The following is a 27,834-nucleotide window of genomic DNA, read 5'->3' as shown; positions in this document are numbered from 1 at the left end:
AGGACGGAAGAAGACGTGTGAAGAGCCCGTTTCAGAAGAAGATAGAGGCGGCGCTGGAGAGTTCTCTCGCAGCATTGGGGACGCCCCCAGTGCTGCAAAAGAACTCATTTGCATACCGAAGAAAACCGGGTTTTCTAGTGAGCGGAGAAGACATCTAAAGGTAGGAGAAGAATAGCCTTTCTTAAGGCTATTCCTACATATAATCGAGAAAAAAAAGGGTATCCAATGATAGGATCCCTTTAAGGGAAATTGCACTCAGCCACACATTTCATGCATGAGACATGTAGTATTACATGGAGCCTATTTAGACGTGGTCGGGCTGAGTATACCGGAACGGGATCGGCTTTCACCCCCCCTATGTTGCCCACATACCCTCATGGGGTCCATGATCAGGGGCTGTCTCTATAAGCCAACCCAATGAAATGTATCGTCCACTGAACCTGAAAGATGGAGGAATCTCCAAGAACGTGCAATAGTGGATGAGACAAAGTAGAGAAAAGGTCTACGGGTTGTAAGAACTCATCACCCTGTATCTGGCGTCACATTAACCCGCCATAATGAGAACCTTATTGTAAAAGTGAATAAAAAAATAAATAGATTTAGCCCAACAAACAAAATATACCTGCAAAATAAATCCATTCCCTAGAAATATAAGAGGAGGAAAAAACACAGCACACCCGACTACCTGATACGGGGCAGGCCCTACAATACGATGAATGACATGATGTAAAGCAGCGGGGACACGTCCGACTCCGCTCCTCGTAAACCCTCAACCAAAGGGAAGGAGGGGTCCGGGATTTAAAGAGGAATATCCAGGAAGAGTGATCATGTGATCAGAACCAGCACCTGACAACCAAGGGGCCTGTACTGTGGGAGGCCGGCAGACTTCATCATTAGAATAGTAAAACCGTACTATAGATCACTACCGGGTATATGGGACATGATACAGATCGACTCCATTGATGGTTCTGATGACGAGATCAAGCGCTGGAACCAACCTGAGGACCAAAGGGCAACAAGTACTGACACACTCCTGAATGACCCCTTTAAGAGATCTCAATGTGGGGGGAAATATTGCTGACATTTGCATATACATTATCCTCGGAGTGTGATCGCAAACACCTCGCTGAAAGTTATGATAACTTTTTTATTAAAGGGGGTCTTTCGGGATATGGAGGGCCAATCTTTAGGATTAGGACAGGGGATTGGACGATCTGACTCTTGGCACCCCCACCGATCAGCTGGGTGAAGGGGCTGCATTAGTCGGGCACAGTGCTGTCCCGTTCTCTAGTGGCCGTCCATGGTAGTGCACGGGCAGAGCTGCAGCACCTACAAACAGTTGACTGGTGGGGCTACCGATAGTCAGGGCCGCCCCACTGATCCCATATTGACGATCAGATTTAACCCTCTAGCTGCCTTGTTGTCAATTTTGTACAGTAGGTCTTTGTGGAAGAAACACCGACCGTACAAGATCGCAACCGTGTCTGCGCACCAACATCTGAAATGTTCAAGAGAACATTAGTAAGGAGAATGTCATCACTCACCCCATACTCGCTGTATACAATTTTTTTTAACCCATGAGAATCCATAGCGGAGGTATGTACCTGTATATTATACATTCAGAGTATATACTCATTTACGTGGGGGCTTGTAGATATCCTCACAGACTGCGTGGCATGATGGGTAAGAGTACGTGGTTAGCACCTGGTCTATGGGACAAGGACATATTGCTTCTGAAGGATATGTTAACCCTTTCTGCTCATCACATGGCAGTGCATCACTAGGTTTTCATTGCTATCTTCTTGCCAATGTTCGGTAAAGGGCAGAATCCTATGGACCGTCCCCGTAACGGAGCTAGGACACGTCGCACAGCTCCCCAAAGTTCTGCATTTTATTACTCCATTTGGCGTAACTCATAATTGGTACAGAAGAGGACGTCACACACGTAATACTCCATATTGTTGTCAGTACTTGTAGGCCATCCGGGAGAACTGTGGGGACTGAGTGACTGACCAGAAGTTACGGCGGTTCTGCAGAGACTGAAAACCATTTTTGATCCTCCATTTGTCCCGTCGAAATTTGATCTTTTTCACCTGAAATTCAAGGGGGAAAAAAAGGCCATAAATAGTCGTAACGTCAAACCCCTCTTATTACTATTACTGACGTATAGAAGGGCTTAGCGGGAGGAAATTTGGCGTCTTGTCATCCATTACATGTCCTGCTATTGACACCTAGACACTATCGCCTTCGTTTTCAATGGTTGTTGTGAACAAGAAACCTGGACTGTACAGAGTGGACCCGTATAGTTTAGTGATGAGTCCAGGATCTTTTTGGGATCTGATGACTGTGTTGCTTCTGGGCCCGACCAGAAAGCCAACAGCCTGCTGAATTCAGTGCAGTGCCAGCTTAATAGATAGAGAGATAGATAGAGATAGATAGATAGATAGATAGATAGATAGAGAGATAGAGAGAGAGATAGATAGATAGATAGATAGATAGATAGATAGATAGATAGATGGATAGAGAGATAGATAGATAGATAGATCTTGACAACCATCATAAAGGCCATTACAGGTTGTGACATTGTTCAGACAACCCCATTAATGGCTTAGACTCTAAACTTCGCTTAAGATCGTCTCACTAGATCAGCTTTATTACCTTTCCTCTGTCAAAATCTTCATCCCAGTCATCGATAACGGTGCTGCACTGCGCCTCTTCTGCGTAGTTCGCAGCATCTTTGCTCACAGCAGACACTTCTCCATCCCAAGTGCGCACTGTGAAAGAAAACGCAACTGTAATCCCACAAAATGACACTAGACTGGTGCCCTCCAATATGGCGGCATTCAGGGAGGTTCAGACAACCATTATGGGTGTCCGTTGCTCTGATGGGTAACTGGAGGAAAGCAACGGACATTACCATAATGACCGAAGGAAGGAAGGAAGGAAGGCGAAAGGAATAAAAAAAGAAAAAGGAAGGAAGGGAGGAAGGAAAGCAAAAGGACATTAATAGGAGTATGAAGGAAGGAAGGCAATAGGAAGGAAGGAAGGTAGACAGAAAGATGGAAGGAACAAAGGCAGAAGGATGGAAGGAAAAAAGGAAGCAAGGCAATAGGAAGAAAGGCAAAAGGAATATAAGAAAACTAAAGAAAGAAAAAGGCAAAAGGAAGGAAAGAAGTCAGGCAGTTTCACAGTTCTGCATCAGTCATTCTACTCCCGTTAAAATCCATTACTCTGATACTTTGAGAAATGGACGTTACTATGAGTAGTGTGAACTTACTCCAAGTGTTACAAACATATAGGCACGTACGTGTATACAGACGTTTCTCACCTTCTGCCCCGTATGCCTTATTGTTGGAATTTTTCAGCAGTTCTTGGACAACAGACGAATTCTTTGTACCATCCCAAGAGGGGCGAAACTTCTTTTCGGCACCATTAACTGAGTTTGATCGCTTGTAGCCATCTTTGATGTGGGTGTCCCATATAAACACAGAATCTAAGCGGGGAGTGAACAATAATTATTATATAGACTACATACACAGATCTGATCCCCTCCCCCCTGCTGCAGCAAACTTTCAACTTTCCTTTCTTCTGGCTCTGTCTTCCAAAACTTATACGTTTTACTGATCACACAGCGAGGGCTTGTTTTCTGCAGGACAAACTCTACTTTCTATTGGCACCATTTGTTTTCCATACGATTTACTAGGAACCTAGAAAAATTCAGTCGCACCTTTTTCGTACAGGTTTTCTTTTCCCAGCATCAGTGTGTGAGAAATATGGCGCGTTACCTTTATACATTTGTGATCCCTGTGATAGGTGTTTTTAGCTGTTAGTCCATAGGGACGGTTAACTATACAGTATTAAGCTACATGGCAAAAAATGAAGAGGAATTTGAGGCAGACATCCACCTCAGATAACCTAGACATTTTCTACCCCCTGTCCCCGATTCCCTGCAATGGACGGCAGAATCTGAAACAAAAATCAGCACCAAATTCCGCCAGGTCAATAGGTGCTTCTTAATCTATAAACATTTTAAAGTCCGTCAGGGATCCTCCGTAGCGCCATCTTACCAGAATTCACTTCCTGTGGCGTCTGCTTCTGTTTAGCACTAGCTTCGCTTTCCACAATCTTGCCGCTGTCCTGCTCTTGCAGCTTTAGCTTTCTTTTCTTTGCTTTTTTAGTCACATGATCCACGTCCTTGTCATCGTGGTGTTGGTCAGCGGTACTGAGGAGGGGTGAGGGTGTACATTAATATCAGTGTAATAAACCGATGACAATATATTTCAGAATACATTTTCTATTTTCAAGGGGGAAATTTATAAACACCTTTTTGTTGTAAAAAAAAAAAAAAAAAAATCTTTCATGGATGACCTATCCTAAAGAAATTATTTAGTCTGGAAAACCCCTTTAAATAAAAGCTTATCAGGTGACCCTTCAGAATAAGATGTCATGTGCGTTCATGAAGAGTAAGACTATGTGTAAGCATTATAAGACTATTTTTAGTAGTGTACCCCTCATGAAGCTCCATATCTAGTTGGCATGGTGACTAGCTCCTATGACAGTGATGGCGAACCTTTTAGAGACCAAGTGCCCAAACTGCAACCGAAATCCCACTAATTTATCACTTTACAGACCTGTAAAATATGGTCATACGAATGGGTCTTTATAGAGCCTTCTGCTCCACAGTGGCCCCCACACAGTCCAATCTGCTGCACAGTGGCCCCCACACAGTCCAATCTACTCCACAGTGGCCCCCCATACAATATAATCTGCTCCACAGTGGCCCCCACACAGTATAATCTGCTGCACAGTGGCCCCCACACAGTCCAATCTGCTGCACAGTGGCCCCCACACAGTCCAATCTACTCCACAGTGGCCCCCCATACAATATAATCTGCTCCACAGTGGCCCCCACACAGTATAATCTGCTGCACAGTGGCCCCCACACAGTCCAATCTGCTGCACAGTGGCCCCCACACAGTCCAATCTACTCCACAGTGGCCCCCCATACAATATAATCTGCTCCACAGTGGCCCCCACACAGTATAATCTGCTGCACAGTGGCCCCCACACAGTATAATCTGCTGCACAGTGGCCCACACAGTACAATTTGCTCCACGGTGGCCCCCACACAGTATAATCTGTTCCACGGATGGGTGCCCAAAGAGAGGACTCTGAGAGCCACCTCTGGCACCCATGCCATAGGTTCGCCATCAAGGTCCTATGAGGTCTCCCATATCTCCCAGTAGCAGCATGGAGGACATTACACAGAAGTACTGAGCAGTGTAGCTGTGAATATAGTGAAAAAGTCTGTTCAGTGCATTTAGTTAAACCCAATTTCACTTATGCTGAACAATATCTCAGCAGCTCTCCCCCCTATCCGTGTGTTAACCATCTGTTATCATCTATATCAGTACAAGTACCCTCTTGTGAAAAAAGTTAAACCAAGTACTAACCCTGTAGTGTCAGTCATGTGACAGATCCTGCTCCCAATATCAAGTGGGGAAGAAAATCTGGATAGTTTGGGCAGCATTAGCTCCTCACAAGAACTTTGGAAGCTGAGCACTGGTTCTCAGCCATGGCGTGTACTCCAGGATACATGTACCACAGGTCTATATGGTTCAGTAAGCAATACTTGTGTGATTTCTTATGCCTAGTTGTTCCCCCATAAGGTAATTTAAGAATACAAGGCTCACAGGCAACACGGTGAGATCCAATTTTGGGGCCATAACAAAAGCACTGGGGTGAGGTGGGACACAACCGCTGCTCCCTACTCACTGATCCCACCCATACCTATCCTTGTACAATAACTCTGCAGATTTCACCCTCTCCATACATATTGAATATTGACCAGGCAAGAACACAATCCACAACACCACCAGGAATATTCCAGCTCTTACCCATTGATTTGGATGTGGGGCTTGTCCTCCATGGACTGACCAGACTGTAAACTCTCCCTCTTCTTTTTCTTCCCTATGGTGTCCTGTGCAGCTCCCGATCCCGGTTCTGTCCATCGATCGCCCTGCAGGGTTTGACATTTCTTAGGTTTTATTTTACCTTCCTTTATTTCATGACTGGTTATAGTCCGTGTTTCCAGGTGAGAGATGACACTTTCCGTCTGTCCTTCCTTTTCCAAAGCTTTCCTCTTTTTCTTCTTGTTTTTCTTCACGACATTGCGCCCCCCACTGACCCCAGTGTCCCCATTGCAGGTATGTGCTTGAAACTGGGATTTGTCTTTTCCATTGGAGGAGTTGGTATGCGGAGTTTCTTCGGATCTGTCCCTTGCAGTGTCATGGAGTGACATGGTTGGCGATGATGTGCTGTGTGACGGGCCGGCAGGAGGGAGGTGTTGGGATGTGTCCACACTGTGCGGTGTATGCTGTACATTGAATCTGAAGGATTTATGCTTAGAGGTATTGCTACAAGTCCCAGGAGAGTTGTCTGCAAGTGATTCTCTGCAAGGCAAGAAAAAAAACAAAATAAAAAACCTTGTATACTCTTCTACATAGTAACATTACCTGCAGCACTTGGGAAACACTGTGTGAATGGAGACCTATAGCTATGACCATGGGCACCATAATCGTTCCCAATAAAAGGTCTTACTGGAAGAGTTCCAGGAAGAAATGACATTCTCAGGATGGCTCATTAATAAGAGACACCCAGGACCCCCGCTGATCAGCTGCATGTTGGTACATCGATGCTTGCACCCTGACCTCTGTAATGTTTATATTGCACACGGTCTGATTCACGAACTTACAGTCTGGTGTCACTGATGTGAATGGAGTGCGATGTAAAGAGTGCAAAGGTCACCGCTGGTCAATGGAGTTTAGGTGTCAGACCACCCCCCCTCCCTACTAGTTGGGGACAAGTCCACTATCCTGCCAAACAGATTGGGTACAGAGCTTGGCTATCTACATCAGCAGCAGCACGAACAGAGCGACACTGTGCACCCTCGGCCATCGCTCCCCATTATTGGAGGGCACGTGTCAGTAAAATCTGGTTAAAGGGATCCTATCATTGGATACCCTTTTTTGTCTCTAACACGTAGGAATAGCCTTAAAAAAGGCTATTCTTCTCCTACCTTTAGATGTCTTCTCCGTGCCACCGTTCGGTAGAAATCCCGATTTTCTTCGGTATGTAAATGAGTTCTCTCACAGCACTGGGGGCGGTCCCCAGCGCTCAAACAGCACTGGGGGCGTCCTCAATGCTCTGAGAGAAATCTCCAGCGCCACCTCCATCTTCTTTAAGAACAGCTTCGTCATGTGTCTTCTTCTGTCCTAGGTTTCAATCTTCTAGGCCTTACAAAGTAAGCGGCCATTTCTTTGTGGCCGGTTACACAGTAAGCTGGTGTAAGCGGCCATTTTCTTGTGGCCCGGGCATGCGCGGTCAGCTCTGCCCGTGGCCTAGAAGACTGAAAGCGAGGACGGAAGAAGACACAAGAGAGGGCGTTCCAGAAGAAGACAGAGGTGGCGCTGGAGAGTTCTCGCGCAGCATTGGGGACGCCCCCAGTGCTGTGTGAGAACTCATTTGCATACCGAAGAAAATCGGGATTTCTACCGAACGGCGACGCGGAGAAGACATCTAAAGGTAGGAGACGAATAGCCTTTCTTAAGGCTAATCCTACATGTTAGGGAGAAAAAAAAAAAAGGGTATTCAATGATAGGATCCCTTTAATATACAAGAATCTCAGATCTAAGGCCCCGTTCACATCTGCACAGAGGACTTTTTCCTCCTCTGGTTAAAAACAATGAACACCTGATGGACTCCTATTATAGTGAATGGGGTCTGCCGTGCTCTGTGTGTAATCGCAGCTTTAGCGGTCCACATCTCAGTTGTTCAGATCCATCAGGACTTAGCGTTACGCTAATAAGCAAAATATGGCATGACATTACATATGACATTATACATAACATTACATACGACATTGCATGTAGCAGATCACGTGACAATCTTACTAATCAGAAAAGTGAAAAGCATGATGCGGGATCTGTAGGAAATCCATTCTCTGCGCGTCACTTACCGATGTGTATGGAGCAGCTTGGCTGTGGTGGGACCGGGGAAAACAGAGATGGGATGGAAGGAGCCAGCAGTGATGGAGTGGGGCGGAAGGGAGCGGGCGTCATTTCTGCTTCCCTTCGGCGGCATGCTGCCCTGTAGTTATTGACATAAATAAAATCTTGGTGGTGTAAAGAAAAAAAAGGGAGGTTTGAGGCAAATTAAAACAAATGAAAAAGAAGGGGGGGGGGGAAAATAGAGATTTTATATATACTAATATCAGCCACAGAAGAGATGAAATATATGTGTATAGGGGTGCGGAGAAAGGACGGAGACAGATGGAGATGGAAGGTCACAGCCAGAGCAAAATCAATACAGAGTGGATGGGGGTTAAAAAAAATAAAAAATTCTAAAACAAAAAATATCAATAAATTACATAAAAGGATATAAAGAAAGAAGCAACACACAAATCGCAGATCCTTCCTCCCACCCACCCCCAATTTTGTTGCCTATTACAGTTAAAACAGATATATAACAAGTCTTCTCTGTGTTTCCCAAAAGTTCTGTGCCCCCTTCCCTCGTCCTATGTCAGGTAAGATAACTGGCTGGAGTAGGAGCTTTTCTGTTCTGCCCTTTCCTGTTTGCAGCAAGACAAAACCATTGTTAACCTCCTCCCTCCTGGATAAGACCCACAGAACAGAATCAGACGACTCCTCCCTCTGGCAGCTGACAATACAGTCCCTTCTTAGGGTTCTCAGCTATACCGCCATGCTACTACACAGGCGCTTCCCAGGGCAGAACATGATTTCTAGCAGCTGGGTAGGGATCCTGTGTTCACTGCAGCGTCGAGCGTGACTGTGCATGCATGTGCGCCAAAACTACATGCACCCTAGGCGCTGTTCACAGCAAAACCGCTGTTGTAATTTTAGCCACAGCCACCCCCCACCCCCCATATCCCGATTGCCTCCAGCTGACTATTATGTATAGTGAGTGCGTCACAAACTCACCTTTTTAGCGGATAGCGCTAGTTTTTTGGCAGGTGGTGGTGACATTGTAGTCAGAGCTTCACATACACTAGCCAGCGTGGGCGACTTAGACTTCAGAGTGCTGCTTGTCCCAGGTTGTTCCGCTTCCATGGTTGGCGAGCAGCATGGAGGAGACAGGTTTGTAGCTGTGGGGGTGCTTGGCGTCGAGGCCTGGCCATTCATGTGAGCTTCTTGCTGCTTTCCATTTTCCATATCTTCTTGCTTTGACTTGTTACTTTCCTGAGTTTCGAGACTTCCGGATTTAGCAGCAGATGATGAAGACGAGGACAGATCCTCCTGATCCCAGCTGTTCTTGGAATCCTCCTGCATGGCGGCTTCATTCGTGGCAGGCCCAGTGGCAGGAGAGGTTTTTAACTTGGCATGAAGAGGTTTTTTCATTCTATTCAACTGATCGTCCAAAAAACAAGGGGCATAGGACGTCTTACAGCTCAGCTTAGGAGACGGGCCCGCGCTGAGAGGCCGCGAACGGTTAACACCATTGTGGTCCCTGTTGCAAGGCAAAGCGTGTGCGTGACTGACCGGGATCCCAATGTCTTCCACTTTGAGCGGCTTCTTCTCATGGAACCCCTCTGGTTTCTGAAATTCAAGACAAGGACACACGAGGTCAGACCCAGCAGTGATGGAAATGCAGGAATCCCCTTTGCCAACAGCGTCAAAAGAGAGCGAAAAAAAATAAAAAAACATACAACAAACAAAAAAAACCATATACTCACCTGTCCTGGTGCTCTGGTGTCCCAGGCCGCTCTCCGGTTCCAGGGGGCTTTTCTGGTGGATATCCTGACTCCTTTCCTTAAGCTGCTGATTGGCCTCTGTGGTCACAAGCAGCTAGGATTTCTGCCAGAAAAGCCCTGGGGTACCACGGGACTGGCTAGTGGCCTGAGACACCGGAGCATCTGGGACAGGTCAGTATGTTTTGGGTTTTTTTAAATTTTATTTTTCACCTAAAATATCCTGGACAACCCCTTTAAAGGAGCACAGAAAACACACATGGAAAATTTTAAAAAGATACATAAAAATACCCAAGTATCTCGTTCTTCCATCACCTCCTGTGCTTTGGTCCTGTATTACAGTTAAAACTAAGCAGCGTATAAAGAAATCATCTCTAGTCGCTATCTTCCCTTTCCTCACTGTCCTGTGGGTGGAGATAAGACAACTGGCTGCAGCAGGAGCCTCCCCCCCAGGCCCCCTCTGCAGTAGTACAATTTAGACCTGCCCCTTAGATGGTCCCCTGTCCTTCCCGCAGATGATGAAAATGATCAGCAGGAACAGTCCTGTTTTCTAAGCAGGATTTCTCATTAAATTTCCTGTTAAAGGGGCTCTATCAGCAAAATGATGCTGTATGAGCCCCACATATGCATGAATAGCCTTTAAAAAGGCTATTCAGGCACAGCTAATTCATTAAAAAATATATATATGCAAGTCAACATGGAGGGAGAGGAATATTAAATTAAAAAATAGAAAATTTCACGTGATCTCTGGATTACTCACCTTCCCAATAAGAGGGGATGACAGGCTGCCATTGGATGGGGTCTTCTTTAAGGTCGGAGGGACAGAGCTGGGTCGAGGAATTTGATTTTGTGACACTTTACAGATTGAGGCATCAAAACTCTTCTTGGACTCCGGAACCCTGTAGAAAAGAAGACGATAAAAACTAAGGACATGAAAAAAAAAAAAAAACGGTGACCGGAGTCGGACGGGAACAGATTGGTCCCTACTCGGACTTCCACATTGATCAATACAGAGCTGTACAGCCTGGCCATCGCTTTGCCATTTTTCTGTAGCTCTAGCCATATAGCGCCTTGTTTTGTTACAGGAGGGTAATGAATTCAGTTAATGTCATCAATCCTAATTACATCCTGGAAAACAGATTTACATATTTCCCATAATCCCCCAGTGGAGCAAAAATGGCTTTGTAAGTCTCCACAGGCCTGCAAAGGCGCTCTCTCCTCAAGGAGTGATATTATGCCCAAAACATTATATATAAGCAAGTCATGGGCCCAGAGCTGTTCCCGCACACTTGCCACCCCTCACTTCCTTTCTTTATCTATCCAGCCCAGACCTCCATGGTGACTTCTCCTGGTGCAGAGATATTTTTGACCCTTCGCTTCTTCCGCCATTGCCAGACTCTATAGCAACACAGATATTCAGATCCCAGACCTCTACATCAATTCAGACCATGCTCCTAAATAAATTCAGACTACTAACCATACTAGTAATTAAATTCAGACCCCGACAAAAACCTGTAAACAAATACAAACCCCCTAAACCTATTACAGTCCCCAGACAAGACCCTATATAAGTAGATTGCAAAACACACCCTATAGATTTTGTTTCATGGTGCTCATGTTCTAGAACAGGGGTGCTCACACTTGTACAGGGGTTGAGCTACTTATAAATTGACAAAATGATCTACTGCGTGGGCGGGGCCCACAAGTCTAACAATACTGGGTAGGGCTTAACAAGTCTAAGGGGCGGGGCCTGCTCTGATGCAGATGTTCTGATTGGCTCAGAGCTCACATGGCACTGCCCGGGCACCCAGCACAGAGCCGACACCACTGCCAGTAATGCCAGTGCCCGCAGCACAGACCCCCAGCCTGGAAGGCTGCGGCCGCTCCGCCACCGAGATACACGGGACAGAAGCAGCAGCAGCTCCAGGGCATGACGCACTCCCCGCTCTCCTGTCAGACACGGAAACTAGGCGGGGCTGTGGCCCAGGCCCCACCCACACAGCAAACCGCACCTGCAATGAACGCTTCTGGCTGCATCACGTGATCGACCCATACTTCCTTCGCGATCGACGTATTGGGCACCCCTGTTCTAGAATTACCGACATGTTTTTTGGTAACATTTGCAAATACATTCTACAATACACTGCATTACTTCTGCACTGCAGTGTATTACGCCTGACAGTGTTATCCAGACAAGCAGCCTATTAGGTCCTGCCTCAAGCAGAGTTTAATAGGCTCATATAAACAACAGACCTGTGAGCCTTTTATAGGTTGGCTATCATGATAACCCAGATATCTGAAGAAACGCCTACCTTAAGTAGAACAGAACGTAAGCCTGCTGATTCAGCACCACCTTGATGTTACTGGCATGTACCAGCGAGTCGTTCATCTGATACCACTGTCCATTGCTAGCCTGCGGCACAAAGAGTCACATAGATTATACAGTACTGCTTAAAGGTGGCGGCTATAAAATATTGGGAAATTCACTGTAACATCTGAATTGTCAACAGACTTGCTATTGTACGGTTTAAGGTAACTGTTCTTATGGCGAAGATACATTTTTGATTGTATTCCATACACTCCTATTCGTAGTGACTTTATAGGGGTTTTCAATTTTTATTTTATTAGGATAGGCCATACATATGTGATTGTTTGGAGAGTGACAACCAGCCTCTCAAAGGTCAGCTGTTTGGAGGTGTTTTGGGATTGTGTATTATACAGTGCACAGAGCTGGAAGCAGATAGTGCCAGTGTGGCTGGAGGTTGTTACTGCAACTCTTCTCTAACAGAAGACAACGGGAGTGAAGCTGCAGTATTGGTGCCCCACCACTATATAGGGCACGGAGTTATCGGCTTACAGCTCTGCACACTGTATAATGCACCACCTAACTGCTGAACACAGTGGTCAAGGAGCATCTATCTGGAGCGTGTGGAAAGTGTGTACAGGGGGGTAAAGAAGGTCTGCTTACAATGACAGTAGAAACAGTGGCTTAGTAAGAAAGGGTCGGCTGACATTGTAAAGAGACGAGGTTGTCACATACAGTGTACCAATAACACAATCCAGTGCATATACTAACCTTTACATAACAATAGTAGTGCCCAGCATGGCAGCTGTACCCAGAATGGACAAGAACGGCATACAGCGCGTACATGACCGGGTCACCATTGGTCTGCGACATGTACGGACGGATGTTTAAAAATTCTGGGTATCCGACATCCTACGATAGAAAGACGGCCAATGATTAACGTAAACGATCTCCATGATAAACTACTGGAAAATACAAAAAAATTCCCATTTCTCACCTTGGTTATTTTACCCCCACTGAAGTTGGCGAATCTTTTCAGTGACAGAGTGAGGACGTTGGAGGCGCGATGGATGCTGAACCTCTTGGTGGCCGGAACTTTCTTCTTACATCTTACAAGGAACAGAAGAACAACAGATGTAAGACATGACAGAAAGAGCAGCGATGTCCAACTGTAAGTAGTCAGAGTCACTATTAAACTGTTTATTTCTATCCACATTGTTGTACTAAGGCTTGTTTTCTGTGGGACAGATTGTATTTTCTATCCGCACCATTTAGTATTCTACACAAAGTACTTGGAAGACAGTAAAAAAATTTTTTAAAGGGGTTTAATTGGGGGAAAAAAATGCAGCGATGCCAGTATCTTATGGGCTTTGTTTTTAAGACATTCGCTGTGCGATATAAATGATGGTTCCTTTATTCTGTGGATTGGTCGGATCATGGCAATATTAAATTTGAATAGTATTTAATATGCTGTAATACAATTTTTTTTTTTTTTTAATTACAAAATTTTCTTCCCATCTCCTCATTCTGTCTTCCACAGCCTTTTCATGTTTCCATCTACCAAGCTGCATAAGGGCTCTTTTTTTTGCAGGACAAGCTGATGTTTTTATAAGTAATATCATGGGGTACAAATTACTGTTTGATTACTTTAATGGAAAAAATACATTTTATAAAGTAATAATAAACTAATAAATTTATACACACACACACACAAATAAATAAAATATATTTATTTTTTATTATATTACATATAGTTATTAATAAATATATATTTAATTATGTTATTTTGTATATATTTTTTCGTATTGTTTGGAGGGTGGTAACCGCGAATCATGGGATATATACTATTATATTTTGATAGGTTTATTTAGGTTTTGTTTTTTAATTATTTTTAAATACTTAAAATTTTTCCCACAATAATTTTTAGCCTCCCTAGGGCCCTGATGGCGAACCTATGGCACGGGTGCCAGAGGTGGCACTCAGAGCCCTCTCTTTGGGCACCCATCCGTGGAACAGATTATACTGCGTAGGGGTCACTGTGCAGCAGATTGTACTGTGTGGGGGCCACTGTGGAGCAGATTGTACTGTGTGGGGGCCACTATGGAGCAGATTATACTGTGTGGGGACCACTGTGCAGCAGATTATACTGTGTGGGGGTCACTGTGCAGCAGATTATACTGTGTGGGGGTCACTGTGCAGCAGATTATACTGTGTGGGGGTCACTGTGAAGGAGATTGGACTGTATGAGGGTCACAGTGGAGCAGAAAGCTCTATAAAGCCCCATTCGTATGACCATATTTTGCAGGTCTGTAATTGTGTGCAATTGTGGAGCCGCAGATTATTAAGGTTAAATTGCCTTGTTGGCACTTTGTGATAAATTAGTGGGGTTTGGGTTGCAGTTTGGGCACTCAGTCTCTAAAAGGTTCGCCATCACTGCCCTAGGGGATTTGATTGCTTTAGTTTAGTAACAATTATATAACTATACAATGCAGCTAGTAATGTGCAGATCCATAACTCTATACAGCATTATCATTAAATATACTGTAAACTCAGGCGGACTAGCAAAAAAGGTCACCGTAATCATTTTATACTGTATTTTAATAATACTTTGCCCTGTTTTATTGTGGATTTGCTTATTTTATATATTGTGCCATCTGTACAAGACCATTATGAATGAAGTGTGAACCCGTCGTAGGTCTCTTCTTACTTTGCGCACATGTAGGCATTTTCTCCACTTAAAACATCTGATCTCACAAACAGCTCCAGGGCGCGAATTATGTTTGCCGAGTGCTGTTAAGAAAAAAAAAAAAAAATTTACTAAAAAATCCAATAGTAATAACACAAAATATCAAATAATGATATGGATGGTGATGATATGAGCTTTGTTTGTATGTAAAGTAAACCAACATGGACTTTATTGACTTCCTCGCTTCAAGTTCAAGTATATAATCTCAATGTCACCAAGACGGACTTTGCAGTTTCGCTCCCATGGACCTACTTTGTTTGTTTCCTGCTTACTCAACGCTGTCTGCTCTAAGTAAACGTGTGACTGCTCCAGTGGCGTAACTAGAGTCTTGTGGGCCCCGCTGCAATCTTTTGTCCGGGCCCCTACCTCATCCCTACACTGAATTCTTGATAGTGATGGTTACAGGGGCTAAGGAGTTTAATCCACCTTAGTGTGGTTTGGGTAATCTGTGGGTCTCCTTGGGTTATGGGCCAGATGGAAGCTGCAACCTCAGTACTGATGTCAGTGTTTATGGGACCCCTAAGGCTCCTGGGCCCCGGTGCAACTGCACCCCCTCCAATTACGCCCCTGGACTGCTCATATCTCTCCAGCAGACAAACTTTACATTTTCTGGTATAGACATATTTAAGTGATTTTCTTAAAGGGTTTATCTGGTTTCTAACATTGATGACCTATCCTAAAGGATATTAGACGTGTGCGGTCCACCACCAAAAATCTATGGGACAGTGCTGCAGTACCTAAACTCACCACCATGGTTTGTACGGCGAGCGAGCCACGTGGTTCTCAGTATGTAAACAATGCCGAGAGTCACGTTGCTTCTGTACTGGTGATCTGTGGGGGTCCTGGGTGTTGGACCCCAACAGATCTAATATTGATGGCCTAGCCTTAAGATGTTAGAAACCAGATAACCACATTAAAGTAAAAGAACAGTATGAAGCTATTAGGGTATGTTCACACAGCGGAATTTGCATTCCACATGTCAACAGTCTGCGTGGTTAGCCGCGATAGGATGTCGGTGCAGTGCACCGGCATCCTGCTCCGGATTAGGCCGAATGAATGAGCCTAATTGGGAGGGAGTCTCGCACTGCGGACGCCGCGGCTGAAACCGCGGGAAGAAGGGGCAGCTCGCTACTGTATTCCCGCTACTAGCTGGCGGAAAAAAGAAGCGAGCGGCTCCCATTGAAGTACACGGGAGCCGTTTTTGGCAGCGAATTTTGAGGCGGATTCCGCTTCAACATCCACTGCCAAAAAACTCTGTGTGAACGAGCCCTTATATCGCCTGACTCTCAACACTTCCCGGTGACAGCAATGATGTGCCCGTCTACCAATGTGACTTCTGCAGACAGTGCACAGTGCAGCAGGTACATAGGAAAATGGGCGCCAGCCAAGGAAACAAAGACCACCAAAAAGCACATGTAACAGGCGAGCATCAATTCTTTTGATTTTTATATCATTCGCTCCCTTTGTACTGCAAAAAAAATTAAAATTTGCTATTACGCCAACAAAAACCTCAGCAATGGTGGCATTCTTTTCTGTGTTGGATTTCCACCATAAATTATGCAGATTTTTTGCTTCAGTTTAAGTTCAGCGATAAGATGAATTGGATCATGATACAAAACAGAGCGGAAACATTCTCTCAAACGTGTGCAGTGTGCACGATATTGATCAGTAAAGGCAGGTTGACACAGGAATTTGCTGCGATCTTGGGGTCGGATTCCACCCCAAATTAATTGTTTTCAATGGGAGGCAGAGATCGCAGCTCACTCTTACTGTGGATTCCGTGGTTTGATACTCCCTGCTGATCAGGCCTATTAACTTGGGCCTAGTCAGCAGTGAAAAGCCACGATGGAATGCCGATGCTCCGTCCCAGCTATACCGCAGCCGAATACAATGGTGGAAAATGAAGAGGAATTTCTCATTTTCCGCAGTGTGATCATACCCTAAGACTGGGAGTGATAACAGCCAAGACTGCGCTTACGACCGTGACCAGCCAGTGCTGCAGCTCCGCCCCACTGACTAGTAGAGATGGCAGACAGCGCTATTACCACTCCCCACTTTGAATACCGATTCAAAGAATACAGAAACTTACCCGAATCTCCAGCGCAATATCCAGATAGGGGTCAAACGTGTCAGAGACGCTCTTACAAACTGAACATTTTACTAAAAAAGAAAGAAAAAGTAGGAAACATTTATAGTTATTGACTTTATAGGACCCAGATACTTGCCATGTGTATATTGTAAGAAGCCTCATTGTCTTACTCACCTCGTGAGCGCAGGTAGCCCCCAAATATCTGGTGAACTAACGTTGTTGCTTGACTCTGGCGATCCAGCCTAGGAAGAACGTGACATTTTCAGACGAGGTACAGCAGGTCAGCTTCTATTCATGAATCTAAGCTGTAGTGACTCTGTTCCACCACTACACAGAGAACAGTGCTGTCCGCTTCCTGTGACACTCTCCATTAAACAGATGCTGAGAACAGCTGATGAATGGGGAGGGGGTGCTACCAGCCTCAACCCTATATTGATAACATATCCATAAAAAATATGATAAGTGGGGGGCCTTACTTGGCATATCCATTTAGACAAGCCTTTTGCATGGCGTCAATTGTGTACCGCAAGAACTCATGAGCGTCTTCTTGGCTCCCGAAACGGAAATGCCGGGCGATTTCTAAATGAAGAATGATAAAAGTAGAAGGGTAGGTTAGAGAGGAATACAAGGCAGACATGTAATAGAAAGTGCTGGAATAACGCCGATACCTGCAGTGACTATAAGTCAGAACCTATAAGGGACGTTACCCGCTATTTACTGTTCTGCTGGTTGGGACAGAAATGTGATCGGTGACTTCAGCTTAGCTACAGTGTCTACAGGGAGTCTCTGGTAGTCTGGGACAAGCCTCATGTGTCCGCTGATCTATCCCTCCTCCTGCAGCTCTGCCTATTGTGATCGGCTCCTGCTTACAAACACAAGCCCATCACAGGCTCACTAACTCAGTATATGGAGAGCTGGTTTCTATTATAGCTACGGCAGAATACATATATATATATATATATATGGAGAATGAGTCCTACTATCAGGGAGCCTGGAAGGTTGTTTTAATGCTTAGTTTTCCCTGGGGTGGCATTGTAGAGGAACTGATCACAACCAGTCAGTCACTGAAGGTCCCAGCAGCAAGACCTGAGATCTGCTTATCCTCTAGTCCAGTGATGGCGAACCTTTTAGAGACCAAGTGCCCAAACTGCAACCCAAAACCCACTAATTTATCACAAAGCGCCAACACGGCAATTTAACCTTAAAAATGTGCGGATCCACAATTGCACACAATTACAGACCTGCAAAATATGGGCATACAAATGGGGCTTTCTAGAGATTTCTGCTCCACTGTGACCCTCACACAGTCCAATCTGCTCCACAGTGACCCCCACACAGTATAATCTGCTCCACAGTGGCCCCCACACAGTATAATCTGCTCCACAGTGGCCCCCACACAGTATAATCTGCTGCACAGTGGCCTCCACACAGTATAATCTGCTCCACAGTGGCCCCCACACAGTATAATCTGCTGCACAGTGGCCCCCCACACAGTATAATCTGCTCCACAGTGTCCCCCACACAGTATAATCTTCTGCACAGTGGACCCCACACAGTCCAATCTGCTCCACAGTGGCCCCCACACAGTACAATCTGCTCTACAGTGGCCCCCACACAGTATAATCTGCTGCACAGTGGTCCCCACACAGTACAATTTGCTCCACGGTGGCCCCCACACAATATAATCTGTTCCACAGATGGGTGCCCAAAGAGAGGGCTCCGAGTGCCACCCGTGCCATAGGTTCGCCATCACGGCTCTAGTCTATTCCCTGTTACATCACATTTTACATGTTCTTACTTTTCAGTTCACGAATAAAAGAAACCGGCTTTATAGAATTCCCGCTGTTCGCGAAGGCCTGAATCAGATGGTTCTGCATAATGCACAGCATACAGAATCCGCCCTGCTGGCCTGAGAGAAGACGGAAAGGTAAAGAAAAATATCACAGACCAGGGTTTAGGCACGTGGCGTAGTCAAATATCGCAGAACGTGATGCAGGCAGTAGGTGTGAATATACTTACAGTTGCGACTATGCTCCTTCGACAATAGGTAGTTCGCGAGCGGAGGAGTGTACGTCAGACACTGAACTGTAGAATTTAGAAAGCAGGTGTTTCCCAGATTTTGGAGGCCTGCCCCCACCCTGGAGATTCGCTCCCATTTCATGGATAACTTCTCAACTGGAAAGAGGACCTTCTGAGGATGTGGAATCCCATCTGAGCTGCTCGAGGGAGGGTCTCCGACTACGACAACAAGAATAAGAGGAGTGAATTAAAACAGAACCCAAACCCTTCAGTGTTACATAAAACGCAGTTGGACTCTGGCGATACGGCTACTGCTTGGGTACTAGGCAGAGGGGGGGGGGGATGATGTCACGTACATGCATGTGACCACAGCAGCCAATCACAGGCCTCAGCAGTCTGGTGCTGTACATGGAGGCATCACCCCGGCAGCAACAGGCTCGACGTACAGCACTACAGTAAAACAAAGCCGTGTTTTTTAATTTGATCCCATTTCAGGTGTTTTCTGCTATACCAGAATTTAGACAAACCTGAAGGGTGAGAATCAGCAGCAACCTAAAATATACACCAAGCACTTATCACGCGTGACCTCCTGAAGAATCCCACAGAAGCTAATCGTCTACATCATAAAATCTTATAATATTCTGCTCCATGAATATAAATCACCAACACCATGGAAACATCATCCTACACAGGGAGAGCGGCCAGAAGATCCTTCTCTCCTATCCAGAACTTCTCTGTCCCGCACCAGTGCAGCAAGGTGGCCATGCTTTATGGCAGCTGTAGTAACTGGAAATGATTGTGGGGTCTTCACCTTTCACCACGTCAAAGTCATGTCATCCTTCAATAGCTTCCTCTCCACTGGCAGAGTTGGGGGGTTTTTTTTCACCGTTCCTGAGTAATCAGTGCAGTTAGTTTTGGTGCCTGATATGATAACTAATCTCTCTAATGTCAAGTGGGTGGTGCCAGGCAGGAACACGCAAGGGGGGTGCGATCCTGAGCTCTTACACTGTCCACCTGTAAGATCCTGATTAAGATCCGATCAGGATCTTACAGGTAGAGAGTGTCAGAATCACACCCCTCTCCTGCCTGACACCACCCACTTGCCATTAGAGAGTCTAGTTAGCATATCAGGCACCAAAACTAACTCAGGAACGGTCGGAGCTAGAGAAAAAATTCCAACTGTGATGGAGTCAGTGGAGCAGCAGCTATTAAAAGATGTAAAATGCTGAACGCTTAGAGCAGTGTCACATTCATCCCCCCCCCCATCTCTAACCTATGAGGGTGCGTTCACACAGCGGAAAATAAGAGAAATTCCTCTTCATTTTCCGCCACTGTCTAGAAGGGCATCGGCATTCCAGCGCGTCTTTGGTAATTGGTAGAGGCCTAACTGGTAGAGACTCTCAAGGAATCCGACACAAGATCCAGCAGGACGTTGAATTTTTCTTCGTCCTGCTGCGATTCCTGCCTCCGATTGACAACAACGGAAGACGAATTTGGGGTGGAATCTGCTCCCAAATCCATCGCAGATTCCTCCGTCCATATTCATCACAACAAGTAGGAAGTTAAATTGCCGAAATCGGGATAAATCATATTGGATAACATTCCCCACCAAATAACAATTCTGAAGCATTCTTCTTCTTAGAATTCCATATTGTGCAGCTTCTCTTTGTTATTCCTCCTGGAAATTTATAAATAAGCTGACAACAGTAATAACACGCTATTAACAAGTCTTATGTGTCGGCATGGGTCGGACAAGGGAATGGTAATACCAGCAAGAATAACAAAGGGAGCGGTAAGAGAAACGCTGCAGAATTACTGTCAGGGGTGGGGAAGGTCATGTTTAACTCCTTTATACATTGAGATGATTCAGTCTACAAAGCAAAGCAGTAAAGTGAGATACAGTATACTGGAAACAGGTCTGGTGGGCCACTGGTCTAGTGGTGGCTAGGGGCTTGGCGGGCCACAGGTCTACTGATGGCTAGGGGCTTGGCGGGCCACAGGTCTACTGATGGCTAGGGGTTTGGCGGGCCACAGGTCTAGTGGCGGCTAGGGGCTTGGCGGGCCACAGGTCTAGTGGCGGCTAGGGGCTTGGCGGGCCACAGGTCTAGTGGCGGCTAGGGGCTTGGCGGGCCACAGGTCTAGTGGCGGCTAGGGGCTTGGCGGGCCACAGGTCTAGTGGCGGCTAGGGGCTTGGCGGGCCACAGGTCTAGTGGCGGCTAGGGGCTTGGCGGGCCACAGGTCTAGTGGCGGCTAGGGGCTTGGCGGGCCACAGGTCTAGTGGCGGCTAGGGGCTTGGCGGGCCACAGGTCTAGTGGTGGCTAGGGGCTTGGCGGGCCACAGGTCTAGTGGTGGCTAGGGGCTTGGCGGGCCACAGGTCTAGTGGTGGCTAGGGGCTTGGCGGGCCACAGGTCTAGTGGTGGCTAGGGGCTTGGCGGGCCACAGGTCTAGTGGTGGCTAGGGGCTTGGCGGGCCACAGGTCTAGTGGTGGCTAGGGGCTTGGCGGGCCACAGGTCTAGTGGTGGCTAGGGGCTTGGCGGGCCACAGGTCTAGTGGTGGCTAGGGGCTTGGCGGGCCACAGGTCTAGTGGTGGCTAGGGGCTTGGCGGGCCACAGGTCTAGTGGTGGCTAGGGGCTTGGCGGGCCACAGGTCTAGTGGTGGCTAGGGGCTTGGCGGGCCACAGGTCTAGTGGTGGCTAGGGGCTTGGCGGGCCACAGGTCTAGTGGTGGCTAGGGGCTTGGCGGGCCACAGGTCTAGTGGTGGCTAGGGGCTTGGCGGGCCACAGGTCTAGTGGTGGCTAGGGGCTTGGCGGGCCACAGGTCTAGTGGTGGCTAGGGGCTTGGCGGGCCACAGGTCTAGTGGTGGCTAGGGGCTTGGCGGGCCACAGGTCTAGTGGTGGCTAGGGGCTTGGCGGGCCACAGGTCTAGTGGTGGCTAGGGGCTTGGCGGGCCACAGGTCTAGTGGTGGCTAGGGGCTTGGCGGGCCACAGGTCTAGTGGTGGCTAGGGGCTTGGCGGGCCACAGGTCTAGTGGTGGCTAGGGGCTTGGCGGGCCACAGGTCTAGTGGTGGCTAGGGGCTTGGCGGGCCACAGGTCTAGTGGTGGCTAGGGGCTTGGCGGGCCACAGGTCTAGTGGTGGCTAGGGGCTTGGCGGGCCACAGGTCTAGTGGTGGCTAGGGGCTTGGCGGGCCACAGGTCTAGTGGTGGCTAGGGGCTTGGCGGGCTACAGGTCTAGTGGTGGCTAGGGGCTTGGCGGGCTACAGGTGGCTAGGGGCTTGGCAGGCCACAGGTCTACAGGCAGATAGGGGCCTGGCATATATTCATAGGCATATTCACACAATAATAATAATACAAAAAACGTATTCAGATAGAGAAATGAAGTAATGAAAAACCCGCCTGTCTGTAGAATGGAAGTGACACGTCACCTAACCTTGGAGTAAAACTGCACCACATGGCTACGTTCACACAGTAACGCGCCTATGTTTATGTTTGCTTGTGGAAGCAGTGGCCAGACTGATAAACTTAATACTACAAGGAGGGCCAGCTATGTGACGATGGATAGCCATGTCCACCAGCCCTGACACCACTCCTACAGGCTGCTCCCCCCACAATCTGGATCAGTGGTGGGGCCCAAGAAGGGACTTCCTATATGAATAGGGCAGATGGATGGACAACCCCTTTAATCACTGTAAATGAAAAGTTGTACAACTAATAGTAGGTTCACACTAGAGTTTGGGTCTCCATCGTTTGAGTCTGCACGGGGACCCAAAAGATGGAGACCTTGTCCGCTTAAAACGAGGCAACTGTGAGGTCTGCATGGTGTCCGCCTGCGACGTCATGGCCATCTGTCACATGGTTCGACCACACACTAATTTTCATTGAAGTGAATGGGCTGAGCTCCGATATTAAACACAACCACTATACAACGTACGACGTTACGCTTGTAAGGGCTGACGAGGCCAAATGCTGCAGTCTCTTCAGTTAATTCGGTTCTCAGTATAGGTCACCAGTATCAGACCGGCGGGGGGGGCCTAAGCTCTACGTCCGTTTGCTGGCTGCTACAAAGTGTATGGAGCTGTGTAGGAACTAACAACCAGCTGATCGGTGAGGGTGCCAGGAGCCGCAACACTGATATTGGTGCGAAATGTAGGAGGATCACTGGGATCGCCACCAATCACCAGGCCCCGTGTCCCTGTGTACAGGCTACTTCATTCCCTCTCTATGGGATTGATGGGGATAGCCATCGGCCATCTGTCAGTCCCATAGACTTGGAGCTGTAGGGCGGATGTGTGACCACAGGTCCATATACACAAGGAGCACAGGAGCTTGTATTCCCTATATAGAACCTAATTCACTATACGCCCATATGGAGGGCTACTATGTTACAATGACGTACTCTGTTTCTGGCCGCCCTCCAGACACCTCTGCGACGTGCTGGGCTGTAGTGCGGGGCTCAGCAGGATATATTTGCTCTTCAGGGTCTCCAGCTGATAGTAGAAGCTTTTACTCGCAGGTTCAAACTCGATTTTCTGTAGAAGGATCTTCTTAGCCGAGGACGTGAGCAGCTTCCCCAGCTCCACATCATCGGAGTACTTGCGGCCCGGCTTCAGGGCATCCTTCAGTTTCTCCACAATCGGCATGCTTGCTCTAGAATGGGAGAGAAAACTAAATTATGAGAAAGCTCTTAATTTTCTCCCTTCTGCTCAATCCGCTCCTGACTTTGGCTAAAAAAACCGCAGCAAAATCTGCAACAGAAAAAGCTGCGTTTCCGCAACGTGGGGCCTCAGCCTTAAACTGCATTGTTAGTTTGGAGCGAGCGGGTGACACCTTCTTATAGCCCATACATTTTACTGTAAACACTGAAGATTTTGCACCTCCAGTTCTAACGCCTATAACTCCAATGTGGACGTACCCTAAGGCTCCTGCATTGGATTACCCGGACTATATTACAGTCACACATCTCGTTGTGGACCGAATCTAATGACCTGATCTTGCTGCAAATAGACCCCCATTGTTGAAGATTAGGTCATGTGACCTTTGGCAAAGAGGCAACTTTCAGCCGAAACGTGGCCCGGAAAACCCAGACGCCTTACAGGACGGGTTCACTGCAGGATTTCCATAGCAGAACCAGACATGGCAAAAAAAAAAAAAACACATGGCGACTAACCTGCTGCGAGTACTCTGTGTGTATGCCTAGTCTTAAAGGGATTCTACCATTAAAACCGTTTTTTTTGTGGATAAGACATCGGAATAGGCTTTAGAAAGGCTATTCGTCTCTTACCTGTAGACGTGGTCTCCGCTGCGCCGTTCCTTAGAAATACCGGTTTTTACCGGTATGCAAATGAGTTCTCCCGCAGCGATGGGGGGCGGGCCCCAGCGCTCAAACAGAACTGGGGGCATCCCCACCGCTACCAGAGAAGTGTCTCCAAGTGCTGCCTTCTTCTTCGTCCACCACGTCATCTTCAATTTCTTCCGGCGAAGACTCGTAACTTCGAGAAGAGCAGACTGCGCAGGCGCACAGGAAAATGGCCACTTGCACAGTATTGTTAGTGGCCATTTTCCCGTGGCCTGTGCGCCTGCTCTTCTCTGTTAGGTTACGAGCCTGCGCTGGAAGAAGACATTGAACATGATGCGGCGGACGAAGAAGGAGGTGGCGCTTGGAGACACTTCTCTGGCAGCGGTGGGGACGCCCTCATCGCTGTTTGAGCGCTGGGGCCCGCCCCCATCGCTGTGAGAGAGCTCATTTGCATACCAGTAAAAAACGGTATTTCTAAGGAACGGCGCAGCGGAGACAACGTCTAAAGGTAAGAGACGAATAGACTTTCTAAAGGCTATTCCGACGTCTTATCCACAAAAAAAAAAAAGTTTTAATAGTAGAATCCCTTTAAGGGGTTCAAGCTGGAAAACCCAGAGAAAAAAGTAATATTCACCTACGCCTGGTTCTCCATTCCATTCCGTGCCTGCACTGGCCAGACATGAGCAGCTCAGATGGCCACCATCATCCATCCATCACTGGCCCCAGCGGCCACATGTGTAGTACTAGTGATGTCACTGCTAAGGCATCTCCACTAAGATATATGATTGGCTTAAGTGGTCCCCTGGGCCCAGCCATTGGCCCGGAATGGAATTGGGAACCCAACACCAGAAAGGAGAACTGGTCCAGTGATTAAACTGGACCCAAGGATTCCAGGCTGGTTCCGACCCAAATCACTCGCCTCCTGTGCTATGGGGGCCAGGCTGACTAAAATAAAGCCACCAGTCCATGGAAGAGACAGAGCTGGTTCTGATCTCACGACCTGGGGTCAGAACCTCAAGTCCAGATTACTTCCTCCAAGGAACCCCTTTCAGTTCTTATTCAGACTATAGGGTCCTGTACGGTTTTCATGGCCGGTTTCTTGGATCTCTCATACATTGGAGTCTAAGGGCCCGTTCAGATGGAGTAAAAGCACATGTAAAAAGATGTCATTGAAGTCAATGGAAGTCTTATTTTTACACGCGCTTTTACGCCATGTGAACGGGCCCTAAGGGCTAGTTCACACGGGGACATGGAGGAGGATTCTGACAGCGGAATCCATGTCATAATCCTCCTCCATACAATGTCAGGGCTTGTTCACATCTGCGTTCTCCTCTCCGTTATGCAGGTTTCCGTTTCCTGCATAAAACAGAGCAGGAGACTGAAACCTGCAGGACTCTTTCATTTGAATGGGTGAGAAAGATGTCCGGCCGTGAGCGTTTTATGCTCTCCGCCGCGAAACCGGGTTTTTGTAATCCGGACACAGTCGGACATGCAGTACTCTGTGTCCGGATTAAAAAATCTGGTTTCACGGCGGAGAGCATAAAACGCTCACCGCCGCTCACGGCCGGACCCGGTCTATGGTTTCCGTCTTTTGGCATGCAGAAGACGGAAACCATAGAACAGAGACCAGAATGCAGGTGTGAACCCAGCGTCAGTCTATGTAGACTGCTAGCAGAGAAAAATACGCGACATGACCTTTCTTCAGGCGTTTTCCGCCTGAAGAAAGCAATAGAAGTGAATGGGAGGCGAAAACCGTGTGGTTTTTTTGCAAAAATAAGCGACGCTTTTTTTTTGGAAAAAAACGTGACGCGGTTTTTTCAGCCCATTGACTTTACAGGAGGGGAAAACAGCCTGGCTTTTTTTTTTTAAGCTGTTTTTACAAAAAAAAAGCTTGGCGAGGTCCAAAAAAACCTTCCTAAAAAGATCAGTCGACACATTCTATGAGATAACGGACCGGTGTGAATATATCCAATACTTTCTAAGGGGCCGTCTGTTAACAAACAGCTCGCACATGGCCGTGAAAGCGTGCAGTGTGAATAAGCTCTAACTCTGACAACAATCGCCATGTGGTTTCTGAAAAAATGGACAGTCTCCGAAAACCGTAGGTATATAAGGGTGGTAACGGCGAGGATTCGCCCCGTGAATGATCATAGGGTTAATCCTACACACGGCAGTCAGGACAGGTGATCCCTGCAGTGTATATGTGTGAGAACAGGGTCTTATAGGAGTCCTGGTCTACAAGCCTCCCCCCAGGTATACAGGGGGGTCTCAGACCCTGGGGATGTATTTGTGGCCTCTCCTAGGACCTGCGCTCACATGGAGCACATGATGCAGCCATAGAGTTCCGGTGCACATGTGCGGACACTATGAGCGGCCAGGCCGGGGTGCAGAGGACCGGTCCCGGGGTCACCAGCAGCCCAGCCTGGCCCTAGTAGGGCGCTATAGAGACGGGACACATATACCAGCAGACACATGTTAGTTCCAGGCTCCAGCACTTACCCGTCCCCACTTTCTCCGCTCCAGATTCTTTTACTTCCTGTTCCGGCTCTGGTAATATCCGTTCTCGGGGCTGAGGGCTACCACATGGCACCGAGGCTGTACACCGGACATAAACGTGAGGTCCCGGGAACCGAAACGCTCCAGACCGATTCGGAGCCACCAGAATAGCTCCTTTAGAGCGGTCGCGCCGCGGCCATGATGGCGGAGCCCGGAGTTCTATGCTATCCAATGCGAGAGACGGCGGAGGCACAGCTGGTGCGGACAGGAATATGACGCTTCAGCGCGACCCCTGGTGGATGATGTCGTCAGCTGCTGCTGCTGGGGGACATGTATGAGGAGTCTGTGCCCGCCGCCATCTTGTGGGCTGTGTGTGGAGCTGAGAGCTCTGTTTACTGGCAGGCTGAGGCGATGAGATCAAGTATTACTGCAATGTAATACAAGGACGCCCCCTGTGTCCGCAGGGATAAACATGGCGGCCGTCCTGAGAGGGACAGAATCACCTCAGGGTAGTCAGGATGACAGGGATGAATTTTGGGGATAAAAGTCACTTTTGCTAAGATTTGCTTTATGACATTTAATCTCTTGTGGACAGTGCAAATTTTTTTCCATTTTTGTGTCGTTGCTTTCTGAACGCCATAAGTTTTAAATGGTTAAAAAAAATATGAATCTGCCCCCCTGTCTATTCCCAGGTCTCCCATCCCCTCACCAGACCCCCGTCTATTCCCAGGTCTCGGGTCCCCTCACCAGACCCCCGTCTATTCCCAGGTCTCGGGTCCCCTCACCAGACCCCTGTCTATTCCCAGGTCTCCCGTCCCCTCACCAGACCCCCGTCTATTCCCAGGTCTCGGGTCCCCTCACCAGACCCCTGTCTATTCCCAGGTCTCCCGTCCCCTCACCAGACCCCTGTCTATTCCCAGGTCTCGGGTCCCCTCACCAGACCCCTGTCTATTCCCAAGTTTCACGTCCCCTCACCAGACCCCTGTCTATTCCCAAGTTTCGCGTCCCCTCACCAGACCCCCGTCTATTCCCAGGTCTCACGTTCCCTCACCAGACCCCTGTCTATTCCCAGGTCTCGGGTCCCCTCACCAGACCCCTGACTATTCCCAGGTCTCACGTTCC

At 47.5% G+C, this 27,834-nt stretch overlaps 1 protein-coding gene across 1 annotated transcript; it reads right to left on the bottom strand.

The window, feature by feature from the left end:
• Positions 1-192: 192 nt before the first annotated feature.
• Positions 193-27,071, bottom strand: USP36 (ubiquitin specific peptidase 36). Its single transcript, XM_075279402.1, has 19 exons — positions 26,716-27,071; positions 23,317-23,567; positions 18,926-19,144; positions 18,705-18,815; positions 17,383-17,485; positions 17,081-17,148; positions 16,907-16,977; positions 14,779-14,861; positions 13,069-13,180; positions 12,843-12,983; positions 12,079-12,179; positions 10,527-10,665; positions 9,000-9,614; positions 8,018-8,148; positions 5,898-6,452; positions 4,068-4,222; positions 3,329-3,493; positions 2,659-2,774; positions 193-2,093 (listed from the first exon to the last, which is right to left on the bottom strand). The coding sequence occupies exons 2-19, from the start codon at positions 23,558-23,560 to the stop codon at positions 1,965-1,967; spliced, it is 3,258 nt and encodes a 1,085-aa protein (XP_075135503.1). The 5' UTR covers positions 23,561-23,567; positions 26,716-27,071; the 3' UTR covers positions 193-1,964.
• Between the last annotated feature and the right edge of the window lie 763 nt (positions 27,072-27,834).

Source organism: Leptodactylus fuscus, chromosome 6 (assembly GCF_031893055.1).
Source record: "Leptodactylus fuscus isolate aLepFus1 chromosome 6, aLepFus1.hap2, whole genome shotgun sequence".
In the NCBI taxonomy this organism is placed as follows: domain Eukaryota; kingdom Metazoa; phylum Chordata; class Amphibia; order Anura; family Leptodactylidae; genus Leptodactylus; species Leptodactylus fuscus.
The sequence above is the reverse complement of the archived record's forward strand: the minus strand, read 5'-3'. Positions and strand labels throughout refer to the sequence as shown.